The 25,240-nt window shown below is 46.2% G+C and overlaps 1 protein-coding gene across 1 annotated transcript in view; it reads left to right on the top strand.

Moving 5' to 3' along the window:
* The first annotated feature begins 509 nt into the window (after positions 1-509).
* The window catches only part of RAB7A (RAB7A, member RAS oncogene family), a 36,490-nt gene continuing 11,759 nt past the window's right edge, over positions 510-25,240 (top strand). Inside the window, exons 1-2 of the mRNA XM_088479835.1 lie at positions 510-649; positions 22,886-22,948. Of these exons, the coding sequence (XP_088335961.1) occupies positions 22,896-22,948 (53 nt within the window). The 5' untranslated portion in view covers positions 510-649; positions 22,886-22,895. The remainder of the gene's footprint in view (positions 650-22,885; positions 22,949-25,240) is intronic.

Below are 25,240 nucleotides of genomic sequence, written 5' to 3'. Positions count from 1 at the left end.
GAGGGGCTTATTTTGTCCAGATTTCTCATGTGTAAACAAGACGATCGACATGTATGAAAACCATGGTGTCGCTGACGGCATTCAGTCCGTTATTTGCATTTATTTCATAAATCACATTACACAAAGGATAGGTAGCATCTGAACGGTTGCTATGGGAAAGACCACAGACTTCCTAAGCATTATTTATGTAGAGCTATCCTATACACATGTTCATGCTTTTTTCAAACTTGTGTACAATAAATGGCAAAGATATCACTGTCAGTGAGGGGAGACGTATTACACCTATGCCCTGAAACATGCCCTAGGTGGGACGTGGGAAGATAACTATGTTTACCGAGAAGATATTATTTTACTCTAAGAAAATGGATAACATGACAACTCCCAGCTCCCTTCACTTTGCCCCAGGTAAGATGGCGACTAGACAATGACACAGCACGTCACATGACGCACGGCTGTTGCCGCCTCCACCAGCTCGCCAATCAGCGCGCAGAAACGCGCGGTGACGTCAGCAGCCCCGTGACTGCTGCTGACTTCCGCTGTGGAGAGAAGGGCTGGCAGCGGCGGAGGAAGCGGAGAGCAGCAGAGGGCCCGGCGGACAACGACACCGGCCCGGGGACACGAACAGACGCTCGGCATCCACTCATCGCTGGTAAGGGAGGCCTGTGGGTCTTGGGAGTGGATCGTCCCAATCATAGCACCCTGGGGGGAGGCCTCGTCAGCAGCGCGGCCCGGTACGGGAAGACCCCCGGGACATCCTGCCGGTATCCCTCCGTGATAGGTGTCCTGGTCATGACCGCAGCGTTTCCAGTGTCTTACCGTTATCTGTCGGTGTTCTGCCAGTGATTTGTTTGTGGTATCCCCGCCCTGTCCAGTGTCCCCACCCTGTATCCCATACCCCACCTTACCCCTGTCTCATTATGTTCCCTCTACCCCAAATACACCACCTTACCCCTGCGTCGTTATGTTCCCTCTACCCCAAATACACCACCTTACCCCTGTGTCGTTATGTTCCCTCTACCCCAAATACACCACCTTACCCCTGTGTCGTTATGTTCCCTCTACCCCAAATACACCACCTTACCCCTGTGTCATTATGTTCCCTCTACCCCAAATACACCAACCTTACCCCTGTGTCGTTATGTTCCCTCTACCCCAAATACACCACCTTACCCCTGTGTCGTTATGTTCCCTCTAGCCCCAAATACACCACCTTACCCCTGTGTCGTTATGTTCCCTCTACCCCCAAATACACCACCTTACCCCTGTGTCGTTATGTTCCCTCTACCCCAAATACACCACCTTACCCCTGTGTCGTTATGTTCCCTCTACCCCAAATACACCACCTTACCCCTGTGTCGTTATGTTCCCTCTACCCCAAATACACCACCTTACCCCTGTGTCGTTATGTTCCCTCTACCCCAAATACACCACCTTACCCCTGTCATTATGTTCCCTCTACCCCAAATACACCACCTTACCCCTGTGTCATTATGTTCCCTCTACCCCAAATACACCACCTTACCCCTGTGTCGTTATGTTCCCTCTACCCCAAATACACCACCTTACCCCGTGTTGTTATGTTCCCTCTACCCCAAATACACCACCTTACCCCTGTGTCGTTATGTTCCCTCTACCCCAAATACACCACCTTACCCCTGCGTCGTTATGTTCCCTCTACCCCAAATACACCACCTTACCCCTGTGTCGTTATGTTCCCTCTACCCCAAATACACCACCTTACCCCTGTGTCGTTATGTTCCCTCTACCCCAAATACACCACCTTACCCCTGTGTCGTTATGTTCCCTCTACCCCAAATACACCACCTTACCCCTGTGTCGTTATGTTCCCTCTACCCCAAATACACCACCTTACCCCTGTGTCGTTATGTTCCCTCTACCCCAAATACACCACCTTACCCCTGTGTCGTTATGTTCCCTCTACCCCAAATACACCACCTTACCCCTGTGTTGTCATACCCCCACCCTCTAACTTATCCTACTATATGCACCAAATACTTTGCTTTACCCCTATGTCATAATATTCATTCTGTACCTTTCTCCTGTTTTCTGCCCTAAATTACACACACTATCCCTGGATAATCATAAACCCCTCTGTACCATATCCTACTTCTATCTGCCCCAAATTCCCCACTTACACCTTATATTATAACCTGCTATCCTGCTCCCTACTAATCTGACCCAAATACCTCACTGTAACCACATGTCTGCATACTCCCCTCGTGCTGACCAGATCATCTTTTCTACGCCAAATACCCAGTATACCGTTAGGTCATCATATCTCCCCTCTCTTTGAACCATGTCCTATATACAGTATAAATTGCTATTATCTGCCCCAAACGCAGCTGCCCAGTCGCAATGTGAAACTTGTGTGGTACAGATGGAGCCATTGGAGGTGTAGGTGCCAATAATTCCTTGTTACATTTACAATAACATAATAGTTTTTGTTATTAAAACATCCCTGTGTCCTGCTATATCCCTTTATCAATATTGCTCATTGTCTTCACCTAATCGTAGTTCATGGCCTATTCTTTTGTTGGTTTTCCCAGAACCCTTTGCTTCAGAGTCCTGTTCACTGTTCTGTCCTAATGTTTAAATTGCCTCCTCTGCTTCAGTCACTTTTTCCCATGTTTCGCGCAATAATTTGCTTAGGGTAACCCATTCCATAAACATATATTTAAATCTCATCCATGGACTCTGCTAATCCTATTCAGCTGCACAATCCTTCCAATTTGCTTAAGACTCAGTTATAATTAATATATCCATGTACATCCACATGCCCTTTTTATTGGATCTGGACAGGTGTATACTTTCCTCTGTTTGTGGCAATCCCCCCATTCTGTCTCCCCTCTCACTTCCAGTGTCCCCTTCATCTCCTAAGATCCACAAATCTTTATTTTAAATGTTATTATTTCAAGGCTGCACTGTCATTAACATACATCCCTGTCTTTGCAATCGATTTGGTTTTTAGTGCTCTTATGCCCTCGCATATGCAAAACGCAAACCTATTTGTGCTGTCATGTAAAATAATCGGTTTACATGAACTTTGAGTTGAAAACCTAAAATGCAGATCGATCATCAGTTCGTTTAAATGCAACATGACCCCCATTTACTAACGAGTTTTATCACCAAAACGAGTGATACATTTCACTGTGTATGATAAATGGTGCTCCAGCCAATCAGCTCCCAACTGTTAGAACAATGACAGTTGGGAGCTGATTGGCTGGAGCACCATTTATCAATCGGCTCCCAACTGGCATTGTTCTAACAGTTGGGAGCTGATTGGCTGGAGGACCATTATCATACACAGTGACATCACTTGTTTTGGTGATAAAACTCGTTAGTAAATGAGGCCCCATGTACGGTGAATATTGTTGCAATGTCAAAAATGTCAGCATTGCAACACTGACATGTTGTTTTGCTAAACAATAATAAGTCTGTAATTAGGTGTAAATGTATTATTGACATGTTAGACTGGCGGCTCTGATTGATCTATTATTACATCACTGCAATTGTTCCGTGACGGGTTCCCTCCCCAGTCTAATTTGCACCATTGTCCCTGCTCCTCTATTGTTGCCCATACACTGTGACAGCAGCAGACTCTCCTGGTGCCATTGCCACGTCTGTACATTTCTTAGAAAAGGTTTTTGTTTCATCTGAGCACAGACACAAGTTTGCCTTCGTAGCTTTCAATTTCGTTATAGAATTTTCATATGTTGTTCATTGAGAGATTACAGTTGTTATACGTTTATTACTCACTATAATGCTTTTATTCTCTCACTGCGCTCTCCAGGTTTTTCTGTGATCTCCCATCCCCCTGCCCCCATCTATCTCCAAGCTTCCCTTTTCTGGCAATACTGTAATCTTGCGCTTATAGTGTTTGATTTAGTCACGTGTTTGTGTAAACTACGTATATTTTTTTTTATTTAGGGATAACCGTTTCACCATAAACTACCTTAAGGGGAAGAACAGGGAACGTAATGCATCTTTTACATGTGTCCTCTGTGTTACTAATTCATATTATGATGACAGTAGGCAGTGGTTCCTAGAAGCACAAGGACTGGCGTTGTTGTTTCACTTTGTCTGGTGGCCACAGCCTGCTCAGGCCCAGAGGAGCCCTGTGTGTTAGACCTTAGGCTGTGACACAATATCCCCAAAGACGTTCGACTGATTTTATTCTAGGTAAATAGTTCACAAATGTTTTAATGAGAGAGGTAGAACATTCTCTCAGGACTGCCCTCGTCACTGGTCTGGTGGGCAGAGACAGCTTTATGCAAACTCTTCCCTTTACGCACCGACATTGAGTTGTGTGTAACCCGGATGGGAACAATGAATTAATGATTGAGATTTGACGGGGGCAGTCAGAACAGATAGCGTATGACACACATCCGGGCAGTGCTCACATTGTGCAATGCTGACACATGACAAGTTGATCATTATAGCTGGCTTATTTATGTCTTGATAATTGCTGCGGTATAATAACATTCCTCATGACAGTTGCTGCCTGTTTTTGGTCTCTCCATGCTTAGCATTAATTTGTTGGAAATACAGTTCAGAGCGCTGCGATGGCGGACACCGCCGCGCACTTTACTGTCCGTTCGCAATGATACTAGTTGTGATGTGGCTTCACCCGACACTTCATGGCAATTTGGATAAATTAGATCGCACCTCCTGAGTATTTGTCACTTCCCCCTCCCCAGCCCTTATGTCCATGTCCTGTATCCTGGGAACTAACTAACTTTTTTTTATTTTTTTTTATTTATTTAGCTTGTTATGAATCTTAGTGCTTTTATGATTATAGATTTTAGAGTAGCTTTTTGTATATAGTTGTGCTCAGGTTTGAGGGTTTTTTTTTTTTTTTTTTTAAATTGGAGGAACAGATAGAACGTTTGCATTATTGAAACAAGTGTCGTATGTGTATTCTGTAGAATAATACTGTTTATGGTTACATTGCAGAGTTCTCCCCAGGCTGTTTTCTGCAGGCGCATCGCCCGGCAGAAATAGCCTGCCGCCCGGCACTTTTCCCCGCCATCCCCCGCTGTGGAATGTTGGCCTCTGAAGTGACCGGAGACTAAAGAAGTCTCTGATCGCTTCAAAGGCAAGCGTTCCCAGTGATGCACTGTGCGGGTGACATCATGACGTCACCTGCGACGTGAGGAGCCTGCCCCGCGCGCCTGTTGGATCTAGTTAGATCCAGCCAGCGCGAGGCAGCGGCCAGCAAGTAAAGTTAAGTGCTGGGCTGGGGCCAGGACCAGTCTGGGGGCACTATTAAAGCCTGGGGATACTGCATAAGGGACACTATTAAACTTGGGGGCACTGCATAAGGGTTCACCTGGGGCTACTGCATAAAGGGCCAGCCTGGGGGCACTATTAAAGCCTGGGGATACTATTAAACTTGGGGGCACTACATAAGGGACCAGTCTGGGGGCACTACATAGGGGCACTACTTCAGCCAGGGGGCAATGCATAAGGGCAAAGTAAAACTACAGGGGCAATGCATAAAGGGGAAAACTACAGGGGGTACTGTATAATGGGCACAAATACAGGGGGCACTGTATAATGGGCACTCTTGACTGAGAGCCAGTGGGGAAGCAGCCTGAGACCTGTCGGGCTGGATTGGTAAGGGAGATGCCCCTTTTCCCGGCGCGCACACAATTGCGAAGGCCCCCACCCGGCTACTTTTGGATGCCAACCGGCTGGAAAAAATTTCTGGGGAGAACACTGCATTGTTACACTGTTATCACTTCAATAAAATATGGTGGTGGCGGGGTTCCGGCTTTATGTCCTTTAATGTTGGTGGGTGTGATTTATGTTGGCCCCTGTCCTGGTTTGAATTTAGCAGGGAATTCAATTGGGCGTCTGACAGAGCTGTTCAATTATTTTGCAGGAGTATTGTGGGCGCCCATTATTTCTGCTTACGCACTCCTGAAGTGGTGAGCAGAAAAGTCCAGCTTTTGGCCACTCAAACTGCAGTTTTGGTGGCTTGTCCCAACAGAGCAATTCAAGCGATTACAGCTGCTGTAGCACAGATTTGTGCTCGCAGCCTCTTGGCAGACAAGCGGGAATGTGCGATAAGTCGGTACTTTGGGCGCCTAAACGGGAGTTTGGCCGCCCAAAGCAGGACTCTAGACGGGTTTAGCCACTTTACGCGGCTAAACCCTGTCTATTTGGGTGCGACATTCATGTGCGCCCAAAAACAATAGAAGATCGCACCCTGACCTCCCGGGGAGATAGGGGGCAATTAATTTGTTTTATTGCACCCTGTCTAAACCCAGTGCATTTAGGCGTGACATGTGCAAAAAGTAATGGTCGTCTGAAACAATTGAATGTTGCCCTATCACTTTAACCGGTAGAGCACAAAAACCCAATTGAATTCCCCTCTTAGAGGCCAGCACCATTGTAGCGCGAGTGACCAGGGGCGGTATCGCCTTGCAGTCACGGTCTCAGAGGGGCATTATGTCTGCCGTAGTGAAGTCTGTCAGAAGTCGGGCACGTGAGAGCTATCATGCTGTGATGAGATCAAAGCTTTGTGTACTAATGCATTATTGTGTGTGTTTTTTGTCCCTATAAGTTGCATTTGCTAAAATCAGATGAGTCTTATGGGCTCGATTCTATTCAGCGCGATGTAAATAGCTCCGGGAGTTAGCTCCCGGAGCTATTCAATACACCGCGCTGACAAGTCCGACTAATGATTTCTTCTCTCATCCCTCCGGGGATGAGAGAAGAAATCCGACAAAAGTCCCGGCGCGAGGCTGTTTTCTGCCCTTAGCGCCGGGAAAACAGCCTCGCGCCGGGAAGTTAGGTCGGGGAATGCCCGTTATCGCGCCTAAACACCCTGTTCAAGGCGCGATAACGAGCCTTCCCCGACCTAACAGCGCGATGAATTGAATAGCTCCGGGAGCTATCTCTCGGCGCTATTTACATCGCGCTGAATTGAATCGTTTGTCTTATTGCATATTCTATTATTAGACGCACTTTGGTGCGTAAGAACCATAGGTAACTCTCCCTACTAAAGACTAGAAAGGAAATGCACATTCCTGATCTTTGCAGGCAGAGCTCTATTTTTGCTGTCTCATAGGTGGTTTCCCAAGGTGCGGTTGAAGAGTGGAATTTGCGATGTACTATAGATCACTCAGGCTAGAGGTTTTAAGAATATCCCTGCTTGAGTCCAGATGGTTAAACCAAATTGACTGAGGTTACTAATTAAGTCACCTGTGCTCAAGCATCCTTAAATTTGGACTGTAATGGTGGATTTTAGGAACCTGTGACTCAGGCGCTCCGTGGCTCTGTTTGTTTTGGGATTCATTACACTATTGATAATTATGCACTACAAGATCTGGATGCCAGGCAGTAGTTATCATTGTGAACGTCGGAGTCTAATTACCTAAAGTGATTGAATTTCAGTGTGCTGTGCGCCCCAATTCATTGTAATAGGCGTGACATATGTTAGACTAGTATACACCGTCCCTCCCGAGAGGCTCGCATGTGGATTCACAAGCCGTTATGAGGTCCATTGTGAGAAACGCCAGATAAGATCCGGTTTGCTACTGTCCATAGCATTCTGGGAAATAGTCTGCCTGCCATAAGAGGAGCAGCAGCAGCGTAGGAGACGTGGAAGCAGCCATAGATTTACGTATCGCTGGTGCAGCGATTTCCTCTGCTTTTGTTTTGTAGGGAGCGAAGATCTCGTCAGACAAAGGCAGCTCAGTTAATAATAAATCACGCAGTCCGTTATGTACTCCTATAGGAACCGTGGCTATTTTCACCCTGCCATAATATGATGTGCTGTAGGGTTTCCCTGGATGTGTGCGAAGATTTGTACGTTCTATATTACAGGCTCTTTGTTCACACGTGCTGTCCCCTCCCTTGTGACTCAAGCAGCTGATTTAGCCACATGATTCCTCATATAATACAGTCTTGGGGTTTTTGGGCAGTAGAGACAACATTTAACCCTTCTGGATACACGATCGCCAGTGCTATGTGTATTATAGTTCTATTCGTTGCGCTCTTTCGTCTGAAGCGCAACAGTGCAGAAATAATCCGATCAGTGGAGGAAGATGGTGGTCATCTGCTCTCAGAATTGCCTTTTACACCGAAGGACTTCAATTTAAAAGGCTTCATTTACTGTGTTATTTATAAAGTGCATAAGTTACGCAGCGCTTGACAGAGAATATTTCAGTCATTTTCACATCAGTCCCTTAACCGGTGGAGCTTACAATCTATAGTCCCTATCACATAGACATACATACATACATACATTAGTGTTAATTTTTATCAGAAGCCAATTGACCTACATTTACTTACATTCTGTCACGATGTTGCTATCTGTATTCTGACCGCCGGGATAACGGGAATCTGTATGATTTACCGCCGGACCCCTGCCCGGCAGTTGGAGTCCCGACAGCAGGAGGCCAGCAGAGGAGGAAATCCCGATTGTCGAAGGTAAGTGTATACTAACCTAATTCTAACCCCCTAACCCTAACCTTCCCCCTTCCCTGCCGCCTAAACCTAAGTCCCCCGGGGGGGGGGTGCCTAACCCTCCCTCCCCCTAGCCTAACCTCCCGGGGGGTACCTAACCCCCCCCCCCCCCCCGGCTATCCGCGCCCAGCATCCCTTAGATCGGGATGCCGGTCTCCCGGCGTCGGTAAAATGACAGGCGTCTAGATCTAGACGCCTGTCATTTAACCCTCGCTGAGATATGACAGTCGGGAAGCCGGCTGTCGGGATTACGTCCGCCGGCTTCCCAACTGCATACCGGATAACGTACCCAACCTGTTAAGAAAGCTGGTGTCCCTCTAACTGGACACTTCAGGTTTACTGCTTTGGGAAATTATGGTATTGCCCTGTCCATATGGGCATGTTTATACATGACCTTGCATTATCAGACCATGGTTCACCCACTATCATGCAGGTGGGAATAGTGAGCACATATCTGTTTAAGGACTTTTATCTATGGCGTGTGTTCGGTGAGGTTGTATTCAGAGGAACAGCTCTGACAATTGGAGGCAGATGGGACGTTTCCGTCCTGTAACATAACAATAATTTTCCATTTTACTTTCACATTCGTTCTCACCTAAATATGTTACTGGGACCTGTGCTGGACTATTTAGTTTACACACCAGTCTCCATGGTGGAACTGTGAAATGTTATTGGTTTCACATTACTGGGGTGTGACTCATGGCAAGATTTCCCCACTGATATTAGGAGGAAATAGGTGCAGTAAATCTTAAACTCCAAGTCCATCAGAGAGACCTACGTTCAGCGGAGGCAGCCATGTTTCCAATTTAAATAACCCAACACCATCACTGTGACGCAGCCACTCTGTGAGCTGAGCTAACATTAAGATGCATCACACACATACTTTAGGAGCCCGTTTTATACCACTGCATCCAGTAACTTGTTCTTGTCAAAGTCCAGGCTTCTCTCTGATCTACGCAATAATGTGTTTAGTGATCTGAAACTGTGTTGTGGCCTCAGCCATTGCACAACCCAAGTACTATATCGCTTATGGCTCTAAATAGACCTTAGCAAGCCGCCTTTCCAGTAAGTGATGGCGAGGAAGAACGATTAACACATAGATGAAGTGAAACAAATGTGGATGATGGTGGAAGTGGCTCATGTAAATGATGCTTGGTGTCTGAAGAGCCAGCTTCTTCTAGTGGTGATGCAGTGGTATTTTGTCCAGTTTGCTTATAATTATAAGGCTGAAAGAGCAATATCTCGGATTGTGCAGCATGTGGGAATACTGTGTCATTCTGGCAGACGTTGTAGGACTGTCCTGGGGTTCGTAGACCATGAATAGCTGGGTGGGTTTGTACTTGTTGGACGGATGGGGGTAGCGGTACTTCAGATGAATCCCAGGCTGTGCAGATTTGGGTTATCGTTGGTAGAGAGTCCTTCATGACTATGACCAAGGACCGCATGGATGGCAGTCTTCATACTTGGTTGTTCTTGGTTTATCAACATGATCCAATAAGATTTCCCATCGCAAATATAATGTGCTCGCATTGTTGCATATCTGGGCCTATGCTGCAACCTTGAAGATGAGCCAGGCCGCGTGCCTTCCAGGCTGTCCACTCCTGTGCAAGTTGTATATAGATTGCATAGTACCTGGTATGCGGAGCTAGAAACATTTTGGATGATATCTGATAATATCTCAATGCATTTACTGGAGATGTGCCGCCAAGCATTGCCACGATTCTCATATGCGTACACATCAAACAGTTAAGGTACCGCCAACATTGCAAGTTTTCGCATCTCTACTCTTCGAGGGTTAAAGCTTGTTAGGTGCCGTTCCGGAATGGCACATCACGTTGTATTTAATGTCCTACATCGGCTTAGTACCATGTGGATGCCTCAGCAGACCAGTGTTTCCAGTCAACTGCTTTATCTGTGGCTTGTTAGTAGTTAACCTATAGGACCCCTGTATTTAAGCCTGCAGTCCTTCATAGCCCACTCATGTACAGTGGATTGGATCCTGATCTCGACTGTGATTCCAACGTTATTGCTATGTAGGATTGTACATCAGGATATGGGCTCCCTATTGAGTTGTTTTAGGTGATTGTATCTGTTTTACGTTGCATGTTAGTTTTTTTTTTTTCCTCCAAATATTTGATATAACATAAAAGACAAGTATTCAGTAATTGCCTTCCAGAGCGTCTGCTTTGCCGCTTTCCCGTCAGATGTCCTTTATCGGTTTTATATCTTGGTTTGAGAAGCCCTTTGTTAATTTTAGCTGCAATTCAAGTCCGTTTGGTGCTTTTGAGTGCATTGAGGGAGGTTTATAAACTGGTGAGAAGAGCGGTGGCGTTGCCCATAGTAACTACACAACTTTATTTCTAATGGGATTTTTGCAAAGGTTCTGTGTGTGTGTGTAACTGTTTCAAGGAATGTATTGATTCTCGGGGGGGTGGGGTATTATCAAAGTTCTGGAAGTAGTAGTGCTTCTTATTGGTCAATGTACTTTGGTGGTTCGTAAATAATTCCCGGTGCGTTTGTATACAAGCAGCCCAATTGAATTGCTCCATTGGGTGCCATTAGTTTGGGCACCTTATAAAACAATTGAATCGCACCCTTAGCATATCCAGGGTGGTTGGAATTCCTTGGGGTCTATTCAATAGTTTTTTACATTGCGGTAATTAATGGGCAATTCAATGTTGAAATTCAATTGTTTTGGTCGTGGGTAAGTAGACCAGGTTTAGCCGCGTAAAACGTCTAAAGTACAGATTAGGGCGGCCAAAACCAGGATTTATCTCACATTTCTGCTCACCTGTTCAGGATGGGGTGAGCAGAGATACCGGCGGCTGTTCGCATCCTAATGGCGCAACAATTGAATTGCTCTGTCCGGCGCCCGGCACTATCAGCCGGGGGTGAAAACTAATCACATCCCCCCCCTCCCCCGAGATGGTGATTCAATTGTTTGTGGGCGCCCATTGGTTGGTATGGAAATGTTATGCCGACAGGCACGACTGCCGTGGGAGCCCATTACTTGTCACGCCCAAATGCACCGGGTTTAGCCACACAAAGCAGCTGAAACTGTCTATTATATTGGGCACCCAAAAGACATACATTTTGTAAATTTTTGCTCACCACCTCAGAAGGGTGCAAGCAGAAATAAATAGGTGCCAACGGCACTCGCGCCCAATCAGCAAATATTGAATTGCTCTGTCAGGCACCTGTTTAGTTACAGCTGCAATGTAACAATTGGAACCCCCCCTCCCCCTTTTTTGTTCTCACTGGAGTGTCTTTGCAGCGGTCGGACATAGGCACTTCATGAGGAGTGACTGATAATTTTTCCTTTTATCCCATAGTGATGCGCGGGAAAACAAATGTGCGCACAGCCAAACATCACAGTGTGCTTAGCGGCCCATTGCTAGGGTTTGAGGACCTCATTCAGAGTCGGTTGAGTCGGTTGTTGCGGCCCCACGGTCGTACGCCACCGATGTTCGCTAAACTGCACATGCGTCAAGTTCGCAGTGCGCAAACTAGCTGCTACGATCAGAAATTTCTCTCCTAGAACACAGCCAGGTCGTTAGTTTGAGTGACAGAATGAGGCGTTTGTGGGTGGTAACAGGGGAAGGTGCTTGAAAACGGGGGAGTGGAGATCCGAACGCAGGCGTGCCTAATTATGCGAACAGCGTTTTATGGGATTGCATAATTAACAAAGTAGCGTCATAGCACACGTGACATGGGTGGTTTGTACACTGACCTGATCGTAGTGCTTGAGAGGGTATGGTCAACCTTAAGCTCTACGACCAGTTCCGATGGTTACCGATGGTCTCGATTAATCCTTATATGGCCGGTGATAACGTGTAATGCGTACGAGAAGGGGGCGTATTTTTTGTCTTACGGCCGCATCCTCCCCTTGGTCGTCCAGCTAACGATCCGATCTTAAGGACGCAACTTGCGAGTGCATCATTTGCATATCCGGCCCCTTTTCCCTTACCGCCGTGCGGCCGCCACGACCGACTCTGAATGAGGTCCTGAGTGTCGTCCCCCCCCCCTCTTAGTGTTAGGAGGGAATTGTATATTACAGCCTCTGTGTAAAGCGGCTTCTCTTCCGAGAAGTGGGAAATTTAGACGGTAGACATGAAGGTACGCTATGACAAAACATTGTGCGCGTAATACAGACTTTCTTAACCAGAACAGTCCCCTCCTGCGTGAGACGCTCAGAACAAAGTTCATTTTCTCCTGTATTATGGTGAATCAGTGAGTCAGCAGCACGTGGCAGCTAGCAATGATGCAATCTTCACATTATTCAGTTGTGTCTTCCTGTATTTATTAAGTAGTCGCCTGTTGAGCTCCTTCATTATCGTATCAGTCTTGTGGTTTGACCGGTTTCCATTTGGACCCTACACATGGAAGGCTTCCCTCCATAAATCTTCCTGGATGGATGCTGCCGTAGTTCCGTCCCTTATGTGCGGTCAGAGACTGGGATCATGTTTACATGTTCCACTTAAACAAAATAAAATGGTCAAGCGACACAGGTTTTCTATTCTTTCATTTTTAGCCAACCTGATTTGGCCACTGTCTCCCCCTCTTGGGCCAGGATGACCTATAATATAGCACACCTATACCTTCCTTCCAATTTTACAGACTGCAAAGTGCCTGGTGCTTATGGGGAATTGGGCTTGACCGATATCCACAGTTGGGTAATCGCTCAATTTTGATTTGAGTTGAGCCTCAGACTGTATTATGCTCTTTCCTTCCAGCTTCCGTTGTATGTGACGGCTATCTGCTCGCCCTGGTGACGTCAGGGAGGTATGACGTGTGGATGAACGTGACCGTCGCAGCCTGAAACAAAACCTATGTTGAATATAATTTCTATAATGTGTTTCTGTGCCCTGGTTCCCTTTGATGACACTACTCCTGAAGTGCAGAGTACGTGCTAATGTATGAAAACTGTTTCCCAATATTTAGCTCTTCTCTTATTTCTTCTGAGAAGTGTTGAGGAACATTGACATTAACCGAATGGATCTGGTAGTTACTATTGCATAATGTACCTTGAGTATGCTCATTAAATTGTAAATACATTTTGATCCAGTGTGCACAGACATTTGGTAGAGATCTATTTAAAGGTATGCCTTGTTGCATAGCTGAATGCTGTTCTCTTAAGTTTAATGGCCTGCAGCGTCCTCCCAGACCTGACCCATGGTCTGATGCATCAAGCAGGGAAGTATTTCAGTCCTGGTTTTAATAATTGGGTATTTGCAGAATCACGATTGTTCCTATTTGTAACTAAAGAGGCTTGTATTTCAGTAATGATTAGTAATAAGCTCCTAGTGTTGGTGCCGCGTCTGCAGATTAGTGGGGTTTTTTTTTTTTTTTGTGGAAATTCTTAAATGGAATTATATTATTTTCATGCGAAAATTAAAAAAATCTTGCGAGGTTAAAGCTTGAAAGAAGGCCAAATGCACAGTGATCTGACTGGGCAGCCATAATTTATATATATCTAGCGGGAACAATCGCCCCCATAAATTACTAGCGGATCGTATTAAATCTCCCATGCGGACACAATAAATGATGTACACTTGGCTGTCCCGCAGACATTATAAATGGGATGCTCTGATCCCAGGGTAAAAGCTTTTAATGTCCTATTTTACTTTGTTGGAAGGAGGAAGGAAGCCATAGGCTGAGGAGATTGTCTTTAAAAAAAAAAAAAAAAAATCATTACAGACTTTTTTTTTTCTTGCATAACTTCCCCAATCAGAAAACCATAGGCGTGAGCCCTACCCCCAGGAAGCGACCCCAAGCCTAAGAAATAATATAAAAACACTGAAAATAAACACAATGAGGAATACAGTATAGACCAGTGTTTCCCTAACTTTTTTGAATCACGGCGCCCTAGAGTTACAGCATTGTTTTCATGGCACCCCTAAGCCAAAAGTTTGTTGTGGGAAAATTCTGAATAAAATGTAGGGAAGTAGTACAGTGATGTAAATTGTGCTGACCTGTCATCCTTAGGTTTGGTTATATAGTGGTGGACAGGTTTGTGCTTCTGTTTGTGCACGTATTTACATTGACCATAAAGAATTTGATTTGGTGCGGGGCCACCAACCTGAGGCACCCCTGCAAGTGTCCTGAGGCACCCCAGGGTGCCACGGCACACAGTTTGGGAACCACTGGTATGGACAATGGGTATAATACCTTCAGTAGACGATACGTTCTTATAGACGCAGCCAGAGAGCTGGAGGAATACAGTATAGACAATAGGTATAATACCTTCAGTAGATGATACGTTCTTACAGATGCAGCCAGAGAGCTGGAGGAATACAGTATAGACAATAGGTATAATACCTTCAGTAGATGATACGTTCTTACAGATGCAGCCAGAGAGCTAGAGGAATACAGTATAGACAATAGGTATAATACTTTCAGTAGATACGTTCTTATAGACGCAGCCAAAGAGCTGGAGGAATACAGTATAGACAATAGGTATAATACCTTCAGTAGATGATACGTTCTTACAGATGCAGCCATAGAGATGGAGGAATACAGTATAGACAATAGGTATAATACCTTCAGTAGACGATACGTTCTTACAGATGCAGCCAGAGAGCTGGAGGAATACAGTATAGACAATAGGTATAATACCTTCAGTAGATGATACGTTCTTACAGATGCAGCCAGAGAGCTGGAGGAATACAGTATAGACAATAGGTATAATACCTTCAGTAGATGATACGTTCTTACAGATGCAGCCAGAGAGCTAGAGGAATACAGTATAGACAATAGGTATAATACTTTCAGTAGATACGTTCTTATAGACGCAGCCAAAGAGCTGGAGGAATACAGTATAGACAATAGGTATAATACCTTCAGTAGATGATACGTTCTTACAGATGCAGCCATAGAGATGGAGGAATACAGTATAGACAATAGGTATAATACCTTCAGTAGACGATACGTTCTTACAGATGCAGCCAGAGAGCTAGAGGAATACAGTATAGACAATAGGTATAATACCTTCTGTAGACGATACGTTCTTACAGATGCAGCCAGAGAGCTGGAGGAATACAGTATAGACAATAGGTATAATACCTTCAGTAGATGATACGTTCTTACAGATGCAGCCAGAGAGCTGGAGGAATACAGTATAGACAATAGGTATAATACCTTCAGTAGACGATACGTTCTTACAGATGCAGCCAGAGAGCTGGAGGAATACAGTATAGACAATAGGTATAATACCTTCAGTAGATGATACGTTCTTACAGATGCAGCCAAAGAGCTGGAGGAATACAGTATAGACAATAGGTATAATACCTTCAGTAGACGATACGTTCTTACAGATGCAGCCAGAGAGCTGGAGGAATACAGTATAGACAATAGGTATAATACTTTCAGTAGATACGTTCTTATAGACGCAGCCAAAGAGCTGGAGGAATACAGTATAGACAATAGGTATGATACGTTCTTACAGATGCAGCCAGAGAGCTGGAGGAATACAGTATAGACAATAGGTATAATACCTTCAGTAGACGATACGTTCTTACAGATGCAGCCAGAGAGCTGGAGGAATACAGTATAGACAATAGGTATAATACTTTCAGTAGATATGTTCTTATAGAGGCAGCCAGAGAGCTGGAGGAATACAATGCTTTTTATTGGAAGAAAATCAATAGAGAGAAATAGCTTTTCCACCCAATATAGTGACGACTCAGCAGCTTCAATCACTGTGTTGGAATACACCCACTGGGCACTTATTTCACTGGTACAGTCTCCCAAAAACAGGGGCACTGGGGGGAAGGGGGGAGTTTATAAAATGTAGTAAAAAAAAATGTGTAAAACCCCCGCATCCAGGATGGCAAAGATGCAGATTTCATTAAACTGCGGAGAGTGGGAAGGTCTTTGTGTATTTTTAATTGATATGAATGGCTATTAATTCCAGTTCCCCGTCATTCGCCTAGATTGGAACCCAGCTTTATGCAGTAAAAGTCTAAAAATCTTTTTTTCCCCACAATTCTTAATGAGGAATAAATGCTCATGGTTTGGTTCATAATGGCATGGGAAAGGTAAAATGCCTAAAACCTATACACTAAGGTGCGGGTGTTGGGGCAGGGCCTAGGCACCCAGAAATCACCCACCTTCAGCCCAGAGAATGAACCCTATCCAACGAATTAGGAACCATTGACTGTACTGATGAGTGAAGGGTTTAGGCTGCAAGGGGGGGGGGTTAGATTTAGGCTGTGGGCGGAAGGTTAGGGTACTTGCCTGTAGGTGACTGCGTTGTAACCCTGTCGGGTTGTCAGTGACTGGATCCTGAGCGCCAGCAGCCCGTACCCAACCCCATTTTCTCTGCCTGTCATTTGTACACCGTGAAGTCGGCCATTTTGTTGGCTGAAATAACACTCATGGGAATGCAGCCTATGCAATCACATGCCCAATAATATTGTGATTTTCTCGCATACTGATAAACTACACACTGATCATCCAACACTGTGTGTGGACGTTACACTTCTATTAACTTGACCCACAGAATGGCTGCTTCCAGCGGCAGCATTGCCACTTCAAATCCTGGCAGTACCCTGACATTCTGAAATTGTGTTGTTGTTCTACATCTGGTCACCCAGAAAGGAGTGATGCTCACATCCCCGGCAGGTGTAATATCTGGAAGCCGCAGAAGAAGGATTTAAGTCATCATGCCTTTACAATGTCCTCAATTTCTCTTAAAAAGTATCTTGTGCCAGAACTGCTGTAGGTCCTGTTTATGGAAACTCCATCTTGCGTTACAGTTGGACATTCCGGTGACGCAGGTGTAACGACTGAAGGAGCTTTTTAAGTTCAAGTATGTTTAAACTTTTGAAAGCTTAAACCTTTTGCAGTTTACCCTCAATGGGCCGAATTCAATTCAGTGCGACGATGCTTAGCCGCAGGAGGGAGCTCCCGCAGCTATTCAATACACCGCGCTGTTTGGGTGGCTAAAGGATTTGTTATTGCACCCCCCTGGGGATGCGAGGAGAAATCCGACAAGTGTGCCGGGCGCGCAGCTGTTTGGCTTAGCGCTGTGCTAACCGATGCATGCCCGGCACTTTAGTCAGAGAACGCCGGTTACCACACCTTAACACCCAGGTTAAGTCGCGAGAATGGCATTCTCAGACTTAACCAGCTCCCGACAAGGCACACATCGCGTTGTATTGAATAGCTCCCTCCCGCGGCTGATCAACATCACACTGAATTGAATTCTGCCCAATGTAAGTATATCATAACTGGTCTATAGGATTCTAAAGTCTGTAATTAAGCGGGAGAGGTTTCAAGCCTTGGAGAGAGATAAAGTACTAACTAATCGGCTCCTAACTGTCACCTTTCAGATATTTGTAAAGTGACGGGGGAGATGATTTAAGACCTGGAGATGATTTAAGCTCCTAAATCCCATGCAGTCCTATAGTTACTAATGCAAAAGACCCAATTACATTGTCAATCTTACTGCTGAGTCTGCATATGCCCCCACCCCCCTTTGAAAAACTGTCTCTCTCTCTCTCTCTCTCTCTCTCTGTCTCTGTCTCTGTCTCTGTCTCTCTCTCTCTGTCTCTCTCTCTCTGTCTCTCTCTCTCTGTCTCTCTCTCTGTCTCTCTCTCTCTGTCTCTCTCTCTCTGTCTCTCTCTCTGTCTCTCTCTCTCTCTCTCTGTCTCTCTCTGTCTCTCTCTGTCTCTGTCTCTCTCTGTCTCTCTCTCTGTCTCTCTCTCTCTCTCTCTGTCTCTCTCTGTCTCTCTCTGTCTCTGTCTCTCTCTGTCTCTGTCTCTCTCTGTCTCTGTCTCTCTCTCTCTCTGTCTCTCTCTCTCTCTGTCTCTCTCTGTCTCTCTCTGTCTCTGTCTCTCTCTGTCTCTGTCTCTCTCTGTCTCTGTCTCTCTCTGTCTCTGTCTGTCTCTGTCTCTGTCTCTGTCTCTCTGTCTCTGTCTCTGTCTCTCTCTCTGTCTCTGTCTCTCTCTCTGTCTCTGTCTCTCTCTCTGTCTCTGTCTCTCTCTCTGTCTCTCTCTCTGGCACAGCATAATATCAAATACTGAAGATCAAACATCAAATACTTGATTGTTACCTAGTAAAATTGAATTCGGTTTAATGTAAGGAAATACATATGTTACGCCAGCCCGACGTGGAAGGAAATCCCGATCGTGCGAAAGGTAAGTACTATCTAACCTAATCTACCCCCTAACCCTCCTTTAGGGTGCCTAACCCCCCCTTTCCCCACCATCTAACCCTAAGTTCCCCCCGGGGGTGCCTAACCCTAACCCTCCCTCCCCCTAGCCTAACCCTAACCTCGGGGGGTGCCTAACCCTAAGTCTACCCCCGGAACCCTAAACCTAACACACCGTCTGTCCGCGCTCTACGCCGGGATGCCGGTCTCCCGGCGTAGGTTAATTGACCCTCGCCGGGATTCTGTAGTGGAGATGGCGGCCGGTCTAGCGACCACCTGCATCATAAACTCATACCAATGTCAGTAGTGTTATATACAAGGGCATCCCTATTAATATTTCATGCGGAGTCTTATCTGAATAGTCTATCTTGTGCACTAGCTACCCTCATGTCACCTGTGTATCTACACTCTGTGCTTAGTGGGCTCTCGGCTGATTCCCAGTTTTGCAGTTACAGTGAATGGTTATTAGGGCTGTCACAGACGTGGTGAGTGCTGGGGCTGTGTGTGGGCTCTGGTGACGTGATCGTTTCCTCATTTATGTCTGTAAGAAGACTCTCCCTAGCTATCTATGATGGGGATGGGTACAGGATGCCGGTGCTCAGGATCCACGCGGTCAGATTCCTGACGCCGGCATCCCTATCCCTAACCCTTCCTCCCCGCAGCCTAACCCCCCTCCTAGTGCCTAATCCTAACATCAATACTTACCGTCTGCTGGCATTCTGAGCACCGGTGTCCTTAACCATCGCACAACCCAACACTAATCCTCCCCCTAGTGCCTAACTTTAACCCCTAATCCTAACCCTCTGCCTGCAAATAGGTGCATTCTGTTTTTCATAAGATTGCCCGGCTGGGTATATATGTGTGGTACTACTGTTCTCCTTAATGATCATCTGTTTGATATTTATGTGATTTGATTGTCACTTGCCACCTCTCATATCTGCAGTTAAACGGTTAATGTGAACTGCAATTCTGTATTACATGGGGGGCAGATGGTGTCAGTGCACAGTGCTTCTTGCTTGTTGCCCATCACTAGACATCTGTAAGCTGAGTAAGGCATTCGATGGATATTGTGACTTAATGGTTACTATAGCTTAGTGGTTTTTTTTTTTTTTTTCTTCCAATGCATGTCTGCAGTCTTCCTGCCCCATGAAGGAATACATTTAAGTGGGAATTAGTGGCTATATTAAGGTAACAAGGTGGGTAATGGGGAACATGGACACCTCCAAACTATCTAGGAAGCTACAACACTTTATAATGTTTCGTTGCCTGATAAACTGGAATTAAAATGGATTGTGTGAAGGTGTGCATCATTTCATTCACAGAACATGCCTACAACTGTGAAGTTGTGTTTTTTTAAATATTTTTTTATATTGTGAATCAAACATTTAGGACAACATAATGGAAAACTTCAGCGTGCATAACGATTCACACCCCTAAAGTCAGTACTTTGTCGAGCCACCTTTTGCGGCAATTACAGCTGCAAGTCACTTTGGATAAGTCTCTGAGCTTGCCACATCTCGCCCCTGGGATTTTTGCCCATTCCTGATGGCAAAACTGCTCCAGGTACTTCATGTTGGTTGGTTTCTGCTTTTCAAGTCTGACCACAGATTCTAAATTGGATTGAGATCTGGGCTTTGACTAGGCAATTCCAACACATTTAAATGTTTCCCCTTAAACCACTTGAGTGTCGCATTAGCAGTATTCTTCGGGTCATTGTCCTGCTGGAAGGTGAACCTCCGTCCCAGTCTCAATCACAGGCAGACTGAATCAGGTTTTGCTCTAGAATATCCCTGTATTTAGCACCATCCATCTTTCCCTCGACTCGAATCAGTTTCCCAGTCCCTGCTGTGGAAAAACATCCCCACAGCATGATGCTGCCACCAGCATGTTTCACTGTGAGGATGGTGTTCTTGGGGTGATGGGATGTGTTGGGTTTGCGCCAGACATAGCATTTTCCTTCGAGGTCAAAAAGTTCAATTTTAGTCTCATCAGACCAGAGCACCTTCCTCCATACATTTGGGGAGTCGCCCACATGCCTTTTGGTAAACTCAAATCGTGGCGTCTTATTTTTATCACTAATGTTTTTTTTCTGGCCACTCTTCCATAAAGCCCAGCTCTATGGAGTGTACGGCTTATTGTGGTCACATGCACAGATACACCAGTCTCTGCTGTGGAACTCTGCAGCTCCTTCAGGGTTACCTTTTGGTCTCTGTACTGCCTCCCTGATTAATGCCCTTCTTGCCCGGTCTGAGTTTTGGTGGGTGGCCCTCTCTTGGCAGGTTTGTGGTGGTACCATGTTCTTTCCATTTGATGATGGATTTGAAGGTGCTCCGTGGGATCATCAAAGATTTGGATATTTTGTTTTTATAACCCAACCCAGAATTGTACTTCTCAACAACTTTGTTCCTGACTTGCTTGGAGAGCTCCTTGGTCTTCATGGTGTGATGCCAGTGAGATAAGGGACTACTCAGAGACGTGGTCACACATCCCTTACAGTTTACCACCTTCACTCCTTTGACTCACCGTTGCCAGTTAGGGAAATTCACATCACCTTGGATTTTGGCTATATACCACAAGGTACCTATTTACCATCTGATCTAATGTCTGACTTTACCCCCAACTGGGACTTGGCATTTTTAAATTGTACACCCTGATGGGTGTTTAAATAACCTTTTTTTTTTTTTTTTTTATAGGACAGAGTAAAACGCTCATTAGCGTATCTCTCTCATCTTTTTCCTTACCAAGGAACAAATAGGAATTGCACTGTCTAATGTATTTTCATGTTTGTCCATATTTGTTGTACCATGTGGTCTATAGTCTAGTCATATATTTATGCTTCATGTATTCTAGGAGGCATCCCAGACTTTATCTACATTAAATACACACCCTTTTACACAAACTTGCGGTAGTGTATATTTATTTGTGGTCCGTTAGCATAGCGCCTGAGAAACTTGTTTGTCATTTTGAATATATGCATGGTAGGTGAATCCCTGCTTACCTTATAGGCAGTTTCAAGGTCCAAGAGTGTCTCTTCCTTACTTCATGGTGTGATGTCTCTTGCTTAGTGGTGTTGCAGCGTCTGGGGCCTTTCAGAAAAGGTGTGTTTATACTGACAGATCATGTGACACTTAGATGTAACGCAGGTGGACTTATTTCACTAATTGTGACTTCTGAAGGTAATTGGTTGCACAAGAACTTTGGAGGGGCTTCATAGCAAAGGGGGTGATTACATATGCACATGCCAATTTTCAGAATTTTATTTATAAAGATTCTTTATATTTTTTTTTTCCTCTTCACCATATTAGACTATTTCGTGCAAATCCATCAAATAAAATTCAGATACATTAAAACCTGTAATTTTTTTTAACAAAAAAGGTAAAAAGCCAAGGGGCAAGGCACTGTATATCCCCATTGAATTTGCAAGCCACCTTATAAAAGAGTTCTCCCATATGTCTTTATTGCCTTGGTGAGATGTAATCTGTGGAGCTCCCTGATTTGCGGATCAGGATTTGTCACGTCTCAGACTACACTTTTATTTTTTGTTCCTTGTTAAAGTCTGCCTGCAAAGTTTCTTGGACTGAGAAGGGAATTAAAGGCTGAGGTGGGGGTTTGAGTCAGGAGTTCTCCTTCTCCAATCAGGAACAACACAAGGTCCCCGTATACAGTGGTGATGGTGTATTTCCTTCAGTCACAGGGCAGAATTCAATTGTTTTCGCGACCCACATCTCCCGTCTAAAGTGACAGGAGATCGCGGGCCGCTATACAATTGTCCAAGATTTTCGTGCTGATCGTGCCCATAGAGGTCTGGTTTAGCCACGTAAAGCAGCTAAACCCGACCAAAGTGCTGGGCGCGATCGCGAAAAGTGATGTTTGGGCGTCCAAACATGTCACTTTTTTCACATTTCAGCGCTCATCCCCCAGGGGTTGCGAGCTGAAATGTAGCACTGGCAGCTCATCGTTCCCGACAGGAGCAAGAATTGAATAGCTCCTTCGGGCGCGATAGGGGCTGGAAAGAATTGAATTCCGCCCACTGTGTCCAACATGGACAATCGCCAGTGACACCCCCAAGCACAGTCTCCAGGGATTCCTGCATCCATTAATGTTATATGTATCCTATCTATCTGTCTCTTGCTAATCTTTCCATTGGTGACCGTGTGTGCATGTCTCGATTAAAGTACCCTGTCCTCCCCGTCACTTCTGGGTAATCTGAAACCTTTGCTCCTTTTCCCGTTGCAGATTTTGAAAGATGACTTCCAGAAAGAAAGTGCTTCTGAAGGTCATTATCCTGGGGGATTCTGGGTAAGTGGAGCAGTCGCCGTTCCATTGACTTATTAATGTTGTGGGATTTAACATGGGGAATCTCTACAGACCTTGACTAATAACTATTCTTGGCCCCAGTTTACATTGCATTAACCCATCCAGAGGGAAATCCGGATGCAATCGCTGCTGTGCCGCTGTACAAGTCACCTTTGAATCATTCCTCGCTGTGTTTTTATAGCTGCCGCGTTTTACGAATGTGATCTTTTCTCTCTCCCTCCCCGCGTTTTGCTCGTGTTCACAGCGGGTGAGGGATGGGGGAAATATAAAAGCTGTGTCATATGGTACAGTGTCCGCTAGCAGATGAGCCATCGCAGTGTGCTGAGATGTCACTTTGTGGCACGGACATGCTCTCGCAGTATTGGGTAATTTCGTTTTGTTACATCCTCCTTTCTTTCTCGGTTAAACCTAGAGTAACACGTTAGAAATGAGTGTTATTAGGCTGAGAGCTGAGCTGTTTCTATAGGCTCAGGAAGATTGGCGCATGACTAATTATATCGGTGAAAATGTCACGAGCTCCTGCTCGTCATAGCGCTATTTATTTATATCTGAATGTTAACGTGAATAGAATACAGAGAAATACAGGAAAAACATTTCTGGCTGTCAATAATATTTGTCCTATTTTGATCTTTGTTGAGGTCTTTTTGGAATAGGACGATCAATGTTATATAGCTTTCTGCTGATTTAAACTCCAATTTAGGAGACACCATTTCCGTTTTTGTCCTAATTATTGTGCATATTCTGGTTCAACTTTCATTTCCTAAGGAACCGTCCTTTTTATATGGTGGTTTTAGAAAGCAGTGATAACTTAGGAGCTTGACATGGTGGCCCAGCCATTGTCTGGTATACTTCAGGGATGGCAGGTGATGTGCGGTTTAGATAGGCTTACCATATCATCCCTTTAAATCGGGACACATAAATTACACTGGTTCTGTGGCTGGCTGACTTCAAGCCTGGATTTCACCTAGTTTTAATCAGCCACAGAACCTGTGTAATCCATGAGTGTTCAGGTTTAAAGGGATAGTATGGTAAGCATAGGTTTAGAAGACAGTCTCACCTGGCTCTCTATCCTGGTGGCTACGTGGGTGGATGGCACACTCTGTTTCCCGATGGCTATTGGGGGTAGGGCATTGCACACTCTCTCTATCCTGGTGGCTAGTGGGCGGAAGGGGATGGCCCACTCTGTATCCTAGTGGGGGGAAGGGGGTGGCCCACTCTGTACCCCGGTGGCTAGGGAAGGGGTGGAAGGGGGTGGCCCACTCTGTACCCTGGTGGCTGGGGGGGGGGGGGGTGGAAGGGGGTGGCCCACTCTGTACCCTGGTGGCTAGGGGGGGGGTGGAAGGGGGTGGCCCACTCTGTACCCTGGTGGCTAGGGGGGGGGGGGTGGAAGGGGGTGGCCCACTCTGTACCCTGGTGGCTGGGGGGTGGCCCACTCTGTACCCTGGTGGCTAGGGGGGGGCCCACTCTGTACCCTGGTGGCTAGGGGGGGGGGAGGGGGTGACCCACTCTGTACCCTGGTGGCTAGGCGGTGGGAAGGGGGTGGCCCACTCTGTACCCTGGTGGCTAGGCGGGGGGAAGGGGGTGGCCCACTCTGTACCCTGGTGGCTAGGCGGGGGGAAGGGGGTGGCCCACTCTGTACCCTGGTGGCTAGGCGGGGGGAAGGGGGTGGCCCACTCTGTACCCTGGTGGCTAGTGGGGGGGAAGGGGATGGCCCACTCTGTACCCTGGTGCCTAGTGGGGGGGAAGGGGATGGCCCACTCTGTACCCTGGTGGCTAGTGGGGGGGAAGGGGATGGCCCACTCTGTACCCTGGTGGCTAGTGGGGGGGAAGGGGGTGGCCCACTCTGTACCCTGGTGGCTAGTGGGGGGGAAGGGGGTGGCCCACTCTGTACCCTGGTGGCTAGTGGGGGGGAAGGGGGTGGCCCACTCTGTACCCTGGTGGCTAGTGGGGGGGAAGGGGGTGGCCCACTCTGTACCCTGGTGGCTAGTGGGGGGTAGGGGGTGGCCCACTCTGTACCCTGGTGGCTAGTGGGGGGGAAGGGGATGGCACACTCTGTACCCTGGTGGCTGATGAGGTGGATGCCATGCCCTGTATTCTGGTGGCTAGTGAGGGGAGGGGTTTCACACTCTGTACCCTGGTGGCTAGTGGGGGGTAGGGGGTGGCCCACTCTGTACCCTGGTGGCTAGTGGGGGGGAAGGGGGTGGCCCACTCTGTACCCTGGTGGCTAGTGGGGGGTAGGGGGTGGCCCACTCTGTACCCTGGTGGCTAGTGGGG

This window comes from Taudactylus pleione, unplaced genomic scaffold (genome assembly GCF_031769625.1).
Source record: "Taudactylus pleione unplaced genomic scaffold, aTauple2 ptg000247l, whole genome shotgun sequence".
In the NCBI taxonomy this organism is placed as follows: Eukaryota; Metazoa; Chordata; class Amphibia; order Anura; family Myobatrachidae; genus Taudactylus; species Taudactylus pleione.
This window is presented reverse-complemented; position numbering and strand designations above follow the sequence as displayed.